Here is a 15295-nt window from a genome sequence, read left to right on the forward strand (position 1 = left end):
GACCTCGGCGGGAGGAAGCACTCCCTCACGGCCAGAGGGGGGAGGGGGGTCTACCGCCCTCCCGAGGCTCGGTCCCACCCGGCTCCCGTAGTTCCTCTCGCTCGCACAGTTCTCGTCCCGCAGAGCGCGCGAGACTTCTGGGTGCCCGCCCCTTCCCATCAGCCCCCGGTGCTCCCCGCCTTTCCCTCTCAGAGTTAGTTCTCCATCAGGCCCTGCTGGGTGAAGTGTGTGGTTCCTGCGCTGGTCTGCGGGTGACGCAGGCGCAGCTCGAGCTGCGCGCGCCGACCGTCCATCCTCGGCTGTCCCGGTTTCTTCGCGTCTATTCGGCCCCGTCGCCCAGAGCCCCTAGTCTCCCTCTCACCTTCCTCGCCGTCCCGGTCGCGCGCCCGAGGCAAGGGGCGGGCCCAGATCTCCCAGAGAACCTGCTGGCTGGACCGCGAGACTAACGGCCGCGACCGCTCCCAGGTGAGGGGGAGGGGCCTGGAGCGGGAAGAGTCGGGCAGGGGCGGGAAGCAGGGAGAGGGGCTTGCGGTTGGGCGGGGAGGCCGCTGGGGCGACTGTAGAGTCCAGAGGCCTCCAGCTGCAGGGGCCGCGGCCTTATGATGGCGGGGTCGGCGGAGGGCTGGCCTTTGTGGAGGGAGGCGGGCATGCTGCTGCCAAGGCGGGTGGGGTGGGGTCCCCTGCGCCTGTCGTCATTGTTGAACCCCCAGATTATCCCTCTCCGGATTCCAGGCTCCCTCAGCCAGCGCCATGGGTGACAGTGATGACGAGTATGATCGAAGGCGCAGGGACAAGTTTAGACGAGAGCGCAGCGACTACGACCGTTCCCGGGAGAGAGATGAAAGACGTCGAGGGGATGATTGGAATGACCGGTAAGACACAGTTTTTTCTTGATTTCGTCTCCCGGTTTTATTGTCGGACATTCAGGTTTCATTGCATTTTCGTTAAAGCTTTATTAGGTCAAGCCATATGAAATCGCTCGTTCTTGACCGTTTCATGTGGTTCGACCTAATTGCTCTGTGGCTTAATTTTTGAAATGTCCAGAAGATCAGAGCAACAGAGGTAAGACTTTGAGTAGGAAAAAGCAGTGTTTATGTGTGCATTCTATTGTTTGTAAATTATACACCCAGAAAGTTGTCTGAAAAAAAGTAATAATACAGAATTGTCTTGATTGGAGAGGTTGTCAGACTAGTTCTCTATCAGGATATGATTAAATTTCTTGTAATAGTGTAGCCTGGAATCAGAAAGAGTTCTTTGAACAGTGATCAGTTCAGTTGCTCAGTAGGGTCGGACTCTGCAATCCCATGGACTGCGGCATACCAGGCTTCCCCGGGCATCACCAACTCCTGGAGATTGCTCAGACTCATTGAGTTGGTGATGCCATCCGTGATCCATGGATGGGATTAATTGATTAGGTTTGACGTAGCTAGTGATTAGCTTTCTGGGATGTTCTGGAGTAGATTAAAGTTGAGGTTTTTCCGTTAAATAGTTGCTGTTTAGAGGAATTGAGGAAGATTTTTATCTAAGGAACATCACAAGTATCTAGTCAGTGAGTTGATATCACAGACTTGATTTGGAAACAGGTTATCAGAAAAAAAGTTTGAGGTGGCTTATTGAGGTAGCATTTATTCATTCAGTGTCATCTTGAAAAAGAAGTTTAGTAAGCTGTTCAGTGTTTCACTCAACGTATCTCTTCACTGTGGAGACTGTCTGCGGCACCTTGTTTTCTTTACTATTTTTCTAAGAAAGTCAGAAGACGCTCTTCTGGTAAGCAGCCTGGGGTGACCTCTAAAAATGGTGCGCTATTCACTTGACCCAGAAAACCCCACAAAGTCATACAGATCAGGAGGGTCAAATGTTCGTGTTCACTTTAAGAACACTCATGAAACTGCCCAGGCAATTAAGGGTCTGCATATCTGAAAACCCACTAAGTATCTGAAGGATGTCGCTTTAAAGAAGCAGTGTGTGCCGTTCTGTCGTAACGGTGGAGTTGGTAGGTGTGCACAGGCCAAGCAGTGAGGCTGGACACAGGGTCGGTGGCCCAGAGAGAGTGCTGAATTTTTACTGCACATGCTCAAAAATGCAGAGTAATGCTGAACTTGTGGGCTTAGATGTAGATTTTGTGGTTATTGAGCACATCCAGGTGAGCAAAGCCCCCAGGATGTTATGCAGGACTTACAGAGCTCATGTACAGGGTGATCCAACCTTGAGTGTTGGATCACCCTGTACATGAGCTCTGCTTGCCATGCTGAGATGATCCTTACTGAAAAAGAACAGCTTGTTCCTAAACCAGAAAAGGAGGCCGCCCAGAAGAAAAAGATATCTCAGAAGAAACTGAAGGAACAAAAACTTACGGCCCGGGAATAAATGCCGCAAAAAATTAATGCAAATAAAGGTGTAAAAAAAGTCAGAAGACAAGTAAAGGCATTCTTCTGAATTCTGAAGATGGCCAAGGGATAGTTATTGTCCTTAAAGAGTTGACAGTCTGGGGCTTGGAGTGTGGGGCAAAATGGCCTTGGGTATGTGCTGTAAGTGAATATATTCATCTATGAGAGGTCATGATGAAGACGTGAAATGTTGAGGGAACAGATCTGAGGGAGGGGAGAAGTGGTGGAGGTGGTGTGTGGGAGGCTGACAGGAAAGGGACACTTAGCAAGGTTTGGAAAGGTTAGTGGGAATTCCTCAGACACAGGTGTGGTGTACAGCGTGGAGTTGGGGACATAATGTTCACAGAAAAGAACGTATGTTCTAGTTTTTTTAGAGTAGTGGTTCTCAAAATCCCTCAGAGGTCTATGAGCCTACAGCTGTTTTTTGTCTTTTAAAATTTTTGTTCTTTTTTAAAAATTCTTTTTCATTATGGTTTATCACAGAGTACTAAATAATTTCCTGTGCTATACAGTAAAACTTGTCGCTTACCCATTCTATATATGATGGCTTGCACTTGCTAACGCCAAACTCCCACTCAATTCCTCCCCACTTGGCAACCACAAGTCTGTCCTCTATATCTGAGTCTGTTTCTGTTTCATAGATATGTTCGTTTGTGTCATATTTTAGATTCGGCATGTAAGTGATAATAGTGTTTGTCTTTCTCTTTCTGAGTTACTTCACCTAATATGATAATCTCTAGGTCCATCCATGTTGCTACAATGGCATTATTTCATTCCTTTTTATGGCTAAGTGGCATTCCTTTGTGAATACTATACACCATGTTGGTTTGTCCATCCCTCTGTAGGTGGGCATTTAGAAGGTTTCCATGTGTTGGCTACTGTAAATAGTACTGCTACGAACATAGGGTTGCATGCATCTTTTTGAGTTACGGTTTTGTCTGAGTGTATGCCCAGGAATAGGGCTTCTCTGGTGGCTCAGACAGTAAAGAATCCACGTGCAGTGTGGGCGATCTGGGTTCGATCCCTGGATTGGGAAGATCCCTTGGAGGAGGCTTGGCAACCCAGTCCAGTATTCTTGCCTGGAGAATCCCCATGGACAGAGGGTCCTGGCGGGCTGCAGTCTGTGGGTTCGCAAAGAGGCGAACACGACTGAGTGACTAAGCAGGATTGCTAGATCATATGGGAAGTGTGATATCAGTCTTTTGAGGAACCTTCATCCTGTTTTCCATAGTGGCTGGAAACAGCTTAGGTTCCTGCCAGCAGTGTAGGGGGGAGGTCCTCTATCTACACCCTCTCCAAGCATTTGTTACTAGCTTGCAACTTTTTATAGTAATGCTAAGTTAGTATTGTTGCTTTCACTGTATTGACATTTGGTGCTCTAGCAGTGGTGAGTAAAACTGCTGGTGCCCTAGCACAAATCAAAGCATTGGTACCAGTTTTTAATAAAAAGTTTCATGTACTGTCATTGATGAAGCAATAACAATTTTAAACTTTATTAAGTTAGATTAACTTCTTAATATAGTTTTTAATACATGTGATGAATAGGAAGTATGCATAAACCACTTCTGCATATAGTATCACCTGGGCTTCCCAGGTGGCACAGTGGTAAAGAATCCGGCTGCAAGGATGGGGTTAGATCCCTGGGTTGGGAAGTTCTCCTGGAGTAGGAAATGGCAACCCACTCCAGGATTCTTGCCTGGAAAATTCCATGGACAGAGGACCCTGGCAGGATAGAGTCCATAGGGTTGAAAAGAATCAGACATGACTGAGCGACTAAGCCTGCACGCCTGTAGTATAGTGTTTATCTTGAGGAGGAGCTTTTGTGGGATTGAGTTGTGAGCTGAATTAACAGCCCTGATCCCTCCTCCCCAACCCTGTGAGATGCTGTTTCTGTTTTTTACCTGAACGGATGGCTGTCAAACAGTGCTTATTCATACTTGGGTTTTTGGTAGACGTTTTCTTGGGAATAAAAGCTAAGAGAACTTGCTATTCTTGTTGTTCAGTCGTCGTGTCCGACTCTGTGACCCCATGGACTGTAGCACGCCAGGCTCCTCTGTTCCCCGCTGTCTCGTGGAGTGTGCTCAAATTCATATCCATTGAGTTGGTGCTGCTGTCTAACCACTTGTTACTTTAAGGAAAATTGTCAGTTTTGTTGCCAATAAGAAAGTGGGACTTTCCAGTGAAAACTAAAATTTTGGAAAACTTCTATCTACAATGTCAGTTTGTTAGTTTCTCATTGCTTTAAAGATTTATGGTGAGATAGGTAGTGATACTAAATGATTATATTTTAATACTGTGTAAGGAGATGTGCCAAGGTCCATTAAAAGAGCAAAGTAGAACAATGAACTTTAATGTAGCAGAGTACAAAATGTTCATTGATTTGGTTTCAGATTCAACATTGCAACTAGCCTTTAAGATACTATCTCTTGCCAAGTTTTGGAGAGTATCAAAAACAGTGATAGGGAATTCCCTGGCAGTCCAGTGGTTGGGGACTCTAAGCTGTTACTGCCGAGAGCCCAGGTTGGATTTCTGATTGGGGAACTAAGATCTCAAAATCTGCATGGCACAGCCAAACCAAAGAAGCAGAATATCCCCAATAATCTGAAAAGGTTATTAAAGTACTCCCTTTCTCAAGTACATATCACTGTGAGGCCAGATCTTCACGTTTTCCAACCAAACAATGTATCTTAACATAAGGTTGAATGGAGAAGCATATACCCTGAGAACCCAGTTGTTTCCTTTAAAATTAAGCTAGACCTTGAAAACATTTGTAAATGAAAAAGTGCAGCTTTTTTCACTAAAATTTTTTTTTGGAAAATAGCCATTTCTTGTACAGATACATGACTTGTATTACTGTGTAACTTCAAAGTTAATAGTTTTTTTTTTCTGTTCTAATTTTGAATGCAGTTAAATGTTGATAAATATAACTCACATAAGCAAAAGCTCTTTAATTTTTAAGAGTGTAAGGAGGTCCCAAGACTGAAAAGTTTGAGAACTACTGGGTTATAGCAGAGGCTTTTCTTTTGTTAAGATGGAGATGGGGTTCACTGGTGATTGGTAGAGAATCTGGAATGGTTGCCAGGAACCGAAGTTTTAAATTTAAGCATGGGCATGACATGTTCGCATATGTGTTTGAGATAGAGCCCTTTGACCTTGGAGAGGAGGAAGAGGAGAGACCAGAGGTAGGGAATACAAACCAAGGCTTCATTTAAAAGGAGAAGTGGCCAGGACCAGGGCACATGGACCTGGGCTGAGTTTATGGGAATGGCAGAGAAAAGGACAGCCTTCGTCGGGTTTGAGGCAGAGAATTAATAAGCTGATAACAAGTTAGCAGTGAGAGTGACCCTGGATAACTGGATGCGGGGCAATCTGTTGGTACAGCTGAAAGTGGGAAACTGTGGGGGCGGGGGGCGGCAAGTTTGGGTCCATAGCGATGGAAATAACAGGCTTGATTCTGATCACGTTGAATTGGAGATGACAATAATAGGGGTTGGTAACGTTGGTCTGGAGTTCAGAAAAAAGGCCAGGCTGGAGGAAGAGTTGACGAGCCATCAATTTGTGGGTAGTGGCTTAAGTGATGGAAGTAGACAAGTCGTTCCGCTTAGAGGGTTGTTTTGGAATACAGCTTCCAGCTTTTAGTTTGGGTGTCTCAGATCCAGTACTTCAGCTACCTGATGCAAAGAGCCGACTCATTGGAAAAGACCCTGCTGCTGGGAAAGATTCAAGGCTAAAGGAGAAGGGGCAGCAGAGGATGAGAAGGTTAGAGACCATCACCGACTCAGTGGACATGAATTTGAGCAAACTAAGAGATAGTGAAAGACAGAGGGGCCTGACGTGCTGCAGTCCATGAGGTTGCAAAGAGTCGGACACGACTTCGCGACTGAACAACAACTCAGATAGGATAGAAAGAGCGCGTCCAGGAGTGTGATCTTGGGATACCCAGCTGTGTCGTCGTATTTACCGCCACTTGTTCTTACCTCCAGAGAGTGGGACCGTGGCCGGGAGCGCCGCAGTCGGGGCGAATATCGTGATTATGACCGGAATCGGCGAGAGCGCTTCTCCCCTCCCCGACATGAACTCAGCCCCCCACAGAAGCGCATGCGGCGAGACTGGTGAGATGGCAACAGTCTCTCTGTCTTCTCTCCGGGCCTCAGCTCTCCTCCCTCACTTCTGCTGAGAACTTTCTCGGTCATTTCCTTTGCTCAGACTTCCCCTCAAGTCATCTCTTTTGGTCCCTTTAAGCCCATGTGGGAGAGACCGCAGTCCACGTGCACCCCTCCCTCGGTCCCATCCTCTGTCCTCTGGAGAGATGCTTGCCTTCTCCGTCTGACTTTTGTGTCCCCCACCCTCAGGGATGAGCACAGCTCTGACCCATACCACAGTGGCTATGAGATGCCCTATGCTGGGGGGGGTGGGGGCCCAGCTTATGGCCCCCCTCAGCCCTGGGGCCACCCAGACGTCCACATCGTGCAGCACCCTGTTCTGCCTATCCAGGCCAGGTGAGACCTGCGCTTCCGGGGGGGCCCGGGAGAAGGGGGTCCACACTTGGGGATGATTGGGGTGGCTGAAGCCGGGAGAACTGGGTTGGGCACACAAGAGCGCCAGTGGGCAGTGGCAGCCGTTGGTGCCTCGGGTGATGGTCCTGGTGGGCAAAGGGAGAGGGCAGCTGGCTGCCTTGGCACCCCCCATTTCCCCACCCTCTTCTCCCACATTCAAGACTTCCTGACTGGCGCATCCCCCTGCCCCCCCAGGCTGGGCAGCATAGCAGAGATTGACTTGGGCGTGCCGCCCCCCGTGATGAAGACCTTCAAGGAGTTCCTCCTGTCTCTGGATGACGCTGTGGATGAGACTGAGGCGGTCAAGCGCTACAACGACTACAAGCTGGACTTCCGGAGGCAGCAGATGCAGGACTTCTTCCTGGCTCACAAGGATGAGGAGTGGTGAGTGCCCCTCCTCGCCTGCCGTCCCATCCCTGGCATGTTTCCCCTGGCCCCGCCAGTGGAGCCTGCAGCCCTGTCCTCTCCCCATCTCCCCCAATCCAGCACTTCTGGGGGCGGGGGAGGGGAGTGTGCCAGCCCTGGCTGATGGGTCTCCTCACCTCCATGTCCGCCACAGCCCCCCCCATCTCCCTTCCCCGCCGTCCTCGGTGAGTGAGCCACCTCCAGGCAGCTGGCCAGAGCCACCTGTTCCTTTGGGGCAGCAGACGCACCACCTCCCCCTTGCTGTGGGGTCACCGCCATCCCTGATTGCCGGTACCCTGTGTGGCGGTGGCGTCCTCCCAAAAGCAACGAGTGAATCCAGACAAGAAAAGCAAAGCTCTCAGGATCATTTGACAGAAAAAGAATTTTGATTTTTTTCCTTTTGTGGATGTTTTAATTTTAATCAACCATCTTTTCCCCCCTTCCTGCTCCTCCTCCTCCTCATCCTCTTTCTGCTCCTCCTCCTTGAAAAGAGCCAGAACTGGGAACTACACCCGCTCATCGACGGAGCTCGGAGCAAACCCACCTCCACCCCCACCATACCCAGCCCATACATGAGCCCCCTGGGCTGACCGCGCTGCCCGGGCCAGGCAGACAGGCAGGGCACCGTTGTGCACAATGCAGCGGTTTAGCTGAATGTGATTGCTCAGGCAGCTAGTCAGTCAGGGCCCCCACCGCGGAGTCCCGCGGGGGTGGGGCACCCGGGCCGGGCGCCCCAGCCAGGAGCCAGCCGGTGGCCCACCAGCCAGCATGGGCCCTGGGCGCGGCTAGTTAAATCTTGAGCTCTGTTTGACCAAGCGGCCAAGGTAAAGATCCTGGAGGTGACGCCTGCGGCTTTCCCTTCCTCTTCTGCTCAACTTGTGGTTCTGTTCTGTCACTGTCTCCTCTTTCTTCTTAACCCATGTCTTTGTCTTACTCGCTCATAAACCTTTCATCCTTTCTCTGTCTCCGTTCTTGCTCCTGTCTAACACTTTATTTCCACTGGTTTTTGTTTTTTCCTAGTTTTCGTTTGGTCTTTAGTTTTCCTCCTTGTTTTTGTTCTGGGACTTTCTCACACTTTGCCCTTTCTTCTTTGCATATCCTAATTTCTTCTGTCCTCCCCGCCCCCTCCTGCCCAGGGTCCTACTTTAAGTGTTTTCTTTTTCATTCTCTACCCTAACCCTCTATCCCTGTCCTCTCTTGACCCCTGTGGGCAGTACCTGAGATTATAAGGGCACCTCAGTTTCTCCCTTTGGTCTTTCCCTGTCCCTTCACCAGCTGCTTATCTTCCCTAGGGGGGAGAAAGGTGTCCTGCCTTTTGTGGCTTTTCCTTTCTGGTGATTTCAGGTTTCCCTGTCTTCCACCAAGGGATGGAGGGAGCTGGTGGGAGCAGTCCTTTTCATGATTCTAGTTTGGGGTTGGCAAGGAGAGGGAGGTTCTTTGGGACCTACTGTTTCTTTAGTGTTACCCTGGGAAGCTGTGGGAAACTACACTCCTTAAAATTTGTGTTTCCCAGACACTTGGGGCAGTCAGTCTGCCTCCAGCCCTGACTCCCCCTGTAGTCATACTCTTTCCATAATCCAGAGCTCTTAGTTCCTGGCTCTCCCCCAGATCTTCTCAGAGCATAACCTCTGGTTCCTTTCGGGGGGTTTGGGTGGTTTCAGGTGCACCCCTTCCATAAAATCTCCGCTTTTATGATCTTCTGTGGGTGTGAGAGGATGGGGGCTGTGCCCTGACTTTCCTGGGCCCCTCCCCATGCCCTGGCTCTGGCCTCCAGTGACTGTTTGGCTCTTCCCTCCCCCCTTCTCAGGTTTCGGTCTAAGTACCACCCAGATGAGGTGGGGAAGCGTCGGCAGGAGGCCCGAGGGGCCCTGCAAAACCGACTAAGGGTGTTCCTGTCCCTCATGGAGAGTGGCTGGTTTGATAATCTTCTGCTAGACATAGACAAAGCTGACGCCATTGTCAAGATGCTGGATGCAGGTGTGTGGATTGGGAGGGGTGGACTTGTCTGGTGACCAGGGTCTTGGCTGAAGATGAAAATTGATAGAAAGCCAGAGGCAGAAGGCAAGGACCCTTGGATTGTGACCTCTGCTCCCTGTGTTGGTAGCTGTGATTAAGATGGAAGGAGGTACAGAGAATGATCTGCGGATCCTGGAGCAGGAGGAGGAGGAGGAACAGGCAGGAAAGCCTGGGGAGCCCAGCAAGAAAGAGGAAGGCCGGGTTGGACCAGGCCTGGGCGACGGAGAGCGCAAGGCCAATGAAAAGGATGACAAGAAAGAAGACGGCAAACAGGTCTCAGTGCTGGGGCTTCTGGTGCTGTCTATGAGGCCTGGGGGCGGGAAATGGAGCCGCTTGACGGGGTGGGGTATTGGGTGGGCGAGAGGTGAACTTGTGGGCTGAGCTGCTGGAGGGTGGGCAGGGCCCTCTGAAAAAGGCTGAAGGAGAGCGATGTTCCTGGTGATTTATCTACCTATATAGGCTGAAAATGACAGTTCTAGTGATGACAAAACTAAGAAGTCTGAAGGTGATGGGGACAAAGAAGAGAAGAAGGAAGACTCTGAGAAAGAAGCCAAAAAGGTAGGTTCTCGCTTGGACATGGTTGCAGTCGGGGCTGGGTCCTGGTACCTGACTCCCCTTCTTGCTGTGGGTCTCACAGAGCAGCAAAAAGCGAAATAGGAAGCACAGTGGCGATGACAGCTTTGATGAAGGCAGTGTGTCCGAGTCGGAGTCAGAGTCTGAAAGTGGCCAGGCCGAGGAGGAGAAGGAGGAGGCTGGTAGGTTTTATTTTCAGTCTCTTCCTACTGATGGTGCTGGGGAGGGTGAGGGGGCTGGTGTGGAGGCGAGAGGTGGGTGAAATTGATAAGGAGGGGGGGCCTTTTGGGAGAGACTGGTCGGGGGAGGCTTTACAACTTCTCTGTAACTTCTCTATCCTCCCCTCACCCAACATTAAATTTTCGCCAACTCCCACTGCCTCCTGCATAGATGAAACACTCAAGGAAAAGGAGAAGCCCAAGGAAGAAGAGAGGGAGAAGCCTAAGGACGCCCCTGGGCTGGAATGCAAACCCCGACCCCTGCATAAGACGTGCTCTCTCTTCATGCGCAACATCGCGCCCAACATCTCCCAGGCTGAGATCATTTCTGTGAGTGGGGGCAGGGATGACACCCAGGCTTTGGGTGGGGACGGCAGGGAGAAGGGAACCTGGCACTGCTTCTGATGTACACACGTCCCTATTTCTCTAACAGGGAGGTCCCTTTCTCCTGGGCCCACACCCTTCAAAGAGGCCGGCCCTGACTGCAGCATTTGCTTTCAACTGCTGCTATTCCTAAGCCCTTGTTTTGTTTTTTTCCTAGTCCAAAGAAAGATGAAAAGGCAGTTCCCCAGGGTTCTGAGGACATAGGGATTGGAGGAAGAAGTAAATCGTTGAATCACTAGGTAGGGTTTCTGTTTCTCTGCTTTTCCAGCTTTGTAAACGATATCCAGGCTTCATGCGTGTGGCGTTATCGGAGCCCCAGCCGGAGAGGAGGTGAGGTGGGGGGGAGGCGTGACCCTGGATACCTTGGGGAAAGGTCTAGGGAAGATGAGTGGCCATCATCACCTCCATCCCAGGATTACGTGGGCATTTTCTTCTTCAGGTTTTTCCGCCGTGGTTGGGTGACCTTTGACCGCAGCGTGAACATTAAGGAGATCTGTTGGAACCTGCAGAATATCCGAGTGAGTGCTGGGAGTGGGGCTGTTGAGGAAGAGAAAGTAGGGCCTCGCACGCTCCGCACAGTCTCGTTCCTTTGTTCATTGACAGCCTCATGCATCCAATCCTTATTTCATCCATGTTGTCTGCTCACGTGAACTGCATGCAGTTGTCTCTGGGTGTGGCTCTGAGACTGTTGGAGTGAACAAGACATCCTGGTCCCTGTCCTCAGGGGGACTCGGTCTGATCACTAGCGTGCTCAGTTGGGCCAGTCTTCTAGTGGCTTTTCTCAGGCGAGTTGGTGAGCTTTCTGTTCCCTCCAGCTCCGGGAGTGTGAGCTGAGCCCTGGCGTGAACAGAGACCTGACTCGACGCGTCCGCAACATCAATGGTATCACCCAGCACAAGCAAATCGTGCGCAACGACATCAAGCTGGCAGCCAAGCTGATCCATACACTGGATGACAGGACCCAGCTCTGGGCCTCAGAGCCTGGGACGCCTCCCCTGCCAGCGGTCAGTGACAGCTCCTGAAGCTTTTTAAAAGGCCGCTGGTACCACCTCATTAAATGTGGGCACGTCTGGCCTTACCTGATCTGTAGCATTGACCCCTTGTACCCACCCACGTCTTTGCCCTTCTCCTGGGCAGCACCTTCAGCTCCAATGAAACAGATTGACGGTAGTGATTATTTATGGGCTAAGGCAGAACAGACATGTAAATGTAATATTATATTATAAATATAATACAAAATATTAAAATATAATAAGGGAGAGGTAACAGGCCAGCTGAGTCCTGAACTCCTTTCTGCCCCACTTTGCCTTTTCAAATGCGAAGGTTCCTAGGCTGCCCTGCAGAGTTCTGTCTGCCTCTCTCACCTCATCTCTCACCCTTCCAGAGTCTGCCCTCGCAGAACCCGATCTTGAAGAATATCACTGACTACCTGATTGAGGAGGTGAGCGCTGAGGAGGAGGAGCTGCTGGGAAGCAGTGGGGGCGCCCCTCCCGAGGAGCCTCCGAAGGAAGGGAACCCCGCAGAAATCAACGTGGAACGGGATGAGAAGCTGATCAAGGTGCCAGTCGGGGTGGAGCATGGGGCGTGGGAGGGCCTGGCTCGGGTGGTAAAGGGGCAGGAGCAGTGAATCCACCGCTTCTCTTTTTTCTTAGGTTTTGGACAAACTCCTCCTCTATTTGCGCATCGTGCATTCCCTGGATTATTATAACACATGCGAGTACCCCAATGAGGATGAAATGCCCAACCGTTGTGGCATCATCCACGTTCGAGGGCCCATGCCACCCAACCGCATCAGTCACGGGGAAGGTGAGTTCCCCGCTCCGCACCGCTCCCACCCTGGTTTCTCTTGCTCTCGGCTGCCTCTGGCCTCGGCTCTGCTCTGGTAGTAGTGCTCTGCCACCCTCTCCTCCGATCCCCTCCTCCTGGCTCCCTTCTCCAACCTGCTCCTGTCTGTACCCCAACCGCAGTCCTAGAGTGGCAGAAGACATTTGAGGAGAAACTGACTCCACTGCTGAGTGTGCGAGAATCTCTCTCAGAGGAAGAGGCCCAGAAGATGGGTCGCAAAGACCCTGAACAGGAAGTGGAAAAGTTTGTGACCTCCAACACCCAGGAACTGGGCAAGGATAAGTGGCTATGCCCTCTCAGTGGCAAGAAATTCAAGGTCTGTGATGACAGAGAGTTGTGTTGTTAGGGCAGTGGGAAGAGAGGGTTGAGCCAGGAAGCCTCCTCAAGCCTGGGGAGGAAGTGCTCACTGGGATTGGAGAGGGGAGGACTGTCCTTGAAGCTTGGGTCTGGGCAGCGAAGGAGCTCACACTTTACTCTGTCCTGATCCCCTCCTCGCTTCACCCAGGGCCCCGAGTTTGTACGTAAACATATCTTCAATAAGCATGCAGAAAAGATTGAGGAAGTGAAGAAGGAGGTGGCCTTTTTTAACAACTTTCTCACTGATGCCAAGCGCCCTGCTCTGCCCGAGATCAAGCCGGCTCAGCCACCAGGCCCTGCCCAGAGTAAGATACGATCCGTGAGGGTCTGCCCCATCCCTGTCCCTTGATTGTTCAAAGACTCCTGGTTCTAACTGGTAAGACCTAAGTTTCTCCCCCACTTTCAGGCCGTATTACCAAAAGCTAGTTGTCTCTCCTCTTCCCCGCCCCCCCCCCCCCGCAGTAATTCATGTTCCTGTCCTTGTTGTACTCCCCCCAGGTCTGACCCCGGGACTTCCCTACCCACACCAGACTCCCCAGGGCCTGATGCCCTATGGTCAGCCCAGGCCCCCCATCTTGGGCTATGGAGGTAAGTGTAAGAGGGAGTTGAAGTACTTGAACTGGGGCTGGGAGAAAGAAAATTTAGGGTATAGTTGAGGTCACAGTGTTTCCACTCTCCTGATCTTTTTCCTAGCTGGTGCTGTTCGCCCTGCAGTCCCCACAGGAGGACCCCCATACCCCCACGCTCCCTATGGTGCTGGCCGAGGGAACTATGATGCCTTCCGAGGCCAGGGAGGTTACCCTGGGAAACCTCGAAACAGGTGAGAATGGGCTAAGATGGTTACATTTTCTTGGCCCTCTGGAAACTCCCTTTCAGAGACCCTCAACTCTAACCCCATCTTAACTCTTTCAGAGACCCTCAACTCTAACCCCATCTTAACTCTTTCTGACCGCACAGGATGGTCCGTGGAGACCCACGGGCCATTGTGGAATACCGTGACCTGGATGCTCCAGATGACGTGGACTTCTTTTGACTCACCTACTTTTCCTCACTCCTGGTATCATCTGTACTTGTGACTGCCTTGTCTTATCCAGCTCTGAGAAGTTTTTGTACGTTCAGCCCTACTGCCAGTAAAAGCACTTGCGTGGTGACTCTTGGCTTAGTATATATGAAGTGTTCATTGCTTGTTCGTGTCTCACTCTTTGTGACCCCACGGACTGTAGCCCACCAGGCTCCTCTGTCCGTTCCAGGCAAGAATACTGGAGTGGCTTGCCATGCTCTTCTCCAGGGGACCTTCCTGACCTAGGGATCGAACCTGGGTCTCTTGCATTGCAGGCAGAATATATATATATATGTATACATATTACAATATAGACCTCCCCGAATTCTCCCCCAAAATTGCTGGGGCCGTGGTTAGCTGGGTCTTGCCACTTTATTGACAACAAAGGTCCCAGGCTTTGCTGGGACTTCCTGGGGGTCTGACATTAGGCAGCCTCTGCTTCTGAAATGAGGGTGGATGAATGTGTACAGGGCTAGAGGCTGCTCAGTGCTGGGAACTTAGCCTCAGTCCAGGGCACAGTTCTGCTCTTCTGAGTTACAGCTGGTCATGCACAGGTTGTAGAAGGAGTGGGGGTCAAAGGCTGTGCTTACCTCTTGCCAGCCCACCCAACCAGCAGCCTGTAGTTCATGGGGGTTCTTCGGAGCACCCCAGCAGTGAGGGTCCAACACCAGGACGTAGGCTTCGGTACCTGGGCCCAGGCATACTCCCAGCAAAGCCTTGGACTGGGCATCTGCATCCCCGCCAACCATTACAGGGCCCCCGCCCCCTGCGAAGTGGGAGTACAGCCTCTCCAGTTCCCCCTGAAGCCCTGCTCCACGGGGAACGTGACACAGTCGCCCTTGGGGACCCCCGAAATGGTCCAGGCAGAGGCTGGCTTCTACACAGCCGATCCAGCTCTGAGAGCCCCGGAACCCGGGGGGCTTGTCGCCCATGTCCTCCAGGGCCGCCTGCACTGCAGCCAGTTTGGGTACGCCCACGGGCCGGCCCTCTGGCCACGAGAACAGCGTCTGCAGAGTGCGGTAGCCACATCCCCAGCCGCGGTCGTCCACTCCGTCGCAGCCGTAGTGGTAGTAGAGGTAGTGGCCAGAGAGGAGGGCAAGGCGAGTGGGGCCGCGGCCAGGCGGGGCCAGGCCCAGGTGGACGTCCTTCAGCAGCTCCAGGGCGGTGGGCGGGAGCGGCGGTTGTCGGGCCAGACAGGTGCGTCCTCCAGGCAGCGCGGCGCGAACTCCAGGTTCCAGCGCTTTCTTCTCTGCCCCAAGTCTAGGGCTGACCGCAGGCAGCACCTGCGCAAGGGCCCCGGGGTCGCTCATCTGGCCCCGGGTAGCAGCGCATGGCGCGATCGCGGCGGTGAGGACCAAGCAGGTCCTTGGGTCTCCCACAATGCACCGCCGCGCCCGCGCCGCTGGCCTCACTGCGCAGGCGTGAGCTCCCACTCGCGGGGCGGGCCCTACCGGCTGCGGCGGCTGGGAAGACGGTATGCTGCTTCCAGCATCC

General features: G+C 52.0%; 2 protein-coding genes across 7 annotated transcripts; one reads left to right on the forward strand and one right to left on the reverse strand.

Moving 5' to 3' along the window:
* The first annotated feature begins 190 nt into the window (after positions 1 to 190).
* On the forward strand, positions 191 to 13906 carry SRRT (serrate, RNA effector molecule). Of its 6 annotated transcripts, none has more exons than XR_014072911.1 (20): positions 191 to 465; positions 733 to 872; positions 6371 to 6499; positions 6740 to 6886; positions 7139 to 7327; positions 9156 to 9325; positions 9453 to 9637; positions 9824 to 9922; positions 10002 to 10119; positions 10328 to 10485; positions 10808 to 10869; positions 10979 to 11057; positions 11355 to 11543; positions 11924 to 12097; positions 12192 to 12345; positions 12507 to 12700; positions 12890 to 13060; positions 13240 to 13329; positions 13435 to 13561; positions 13699 to 13906. XR_014072911.1 is itself a non-coding variant. In XM_081556187.1 (20 exons), the coding sequence occupies exons 2-20, from the start codon at positions 751 to 753 to the stop codon at positions 13772 to 13774; spliced, it is 2655 nt and encodes an 884-aa protein (XP_081412313.1). In that variant the 5' UTR covers positions 191 to 465; positions 733 to 750; the 3' UTR covers positions 13775 to 13906. The 6 variants fall into 6 exon arrangements, 5 of the variants coding, with proteins under 5 accessions (XP_081412313.1, XP_081412316.1, XP_081412314.1 ...); XM_081556187.1 differs by having other exon boundaries at positions 12890 to 13046; positions 13204 to 13329; XM_081556190.1 differs by having other exon boundaries at positions 12890 to 13046; positions 13204 to 13329; positions 13755 to 13906.
* A 248-nt stretch (positions 13907 to 14154) lies between these two features.
* Positions 14155 to 15111, reverse strand: UFSP1 (UFM1 specific peptidase 1). Its single transcript, XM_081556214.1, has one exon. It carries the CDS (start codon positions 15109 to 15111, stop codon positions 14305 to 14307), a length of 807 nt encoding a protein of 268 aa, XP_081412340.1. The 3' UTR covers positions 14155 to 14304.
* Positions 15112 to 15295: the final 184 nt, after the last annotated feature.

Source organism: Giraffa tippelskirchi, chromosome 13 (assembly GCF_054371585.1).
Source record: "Giraffa tippelskirchi isolate mGirTip1 chromosome 13, T2T-mGirTip1v1.2.pri, whole genome shotgun sequence".
Lineage (NCBI taxonomy): Eukaryota > Metazoa > Chordata > Mammalia > Artiodactyla > Giraffidae > Giraffa > Giraffa tippelskirchi.

Excerpts from the sequence above, each read along its gene's own strand:
- SRRT (XM_081556187.1), top strand. The coding sequence starts at position 751 with ATGGGTGACAGTGATGACGAGTATGATCGAAGGCGCAGGGACAAGTTT. Across the intron at positions 9,326-9,452 it reads TGTCAAGATGCTGGATGCAG|CTGTGATTAAGATGGAAGGA; the intron begins GTGTGTGGATTG and ends CTGTGTTGGTAG. Across the intron at positions 12,701-12,889 it reads TCAGTGGCAAGAAATTCAAG|GGCCCCGAGTTTGTACGTAA; the intron begins GTCTGTGATGAC and ends CGCTTCACCCAG.
- UFSP1 (XM_081556214.1), bottom strand. The coding sequence starts at position 15,111 with ATGAGCGACCCCGGGGCCCTTGCGCAGGTGCTGCCTGCGGTCAGCCCT.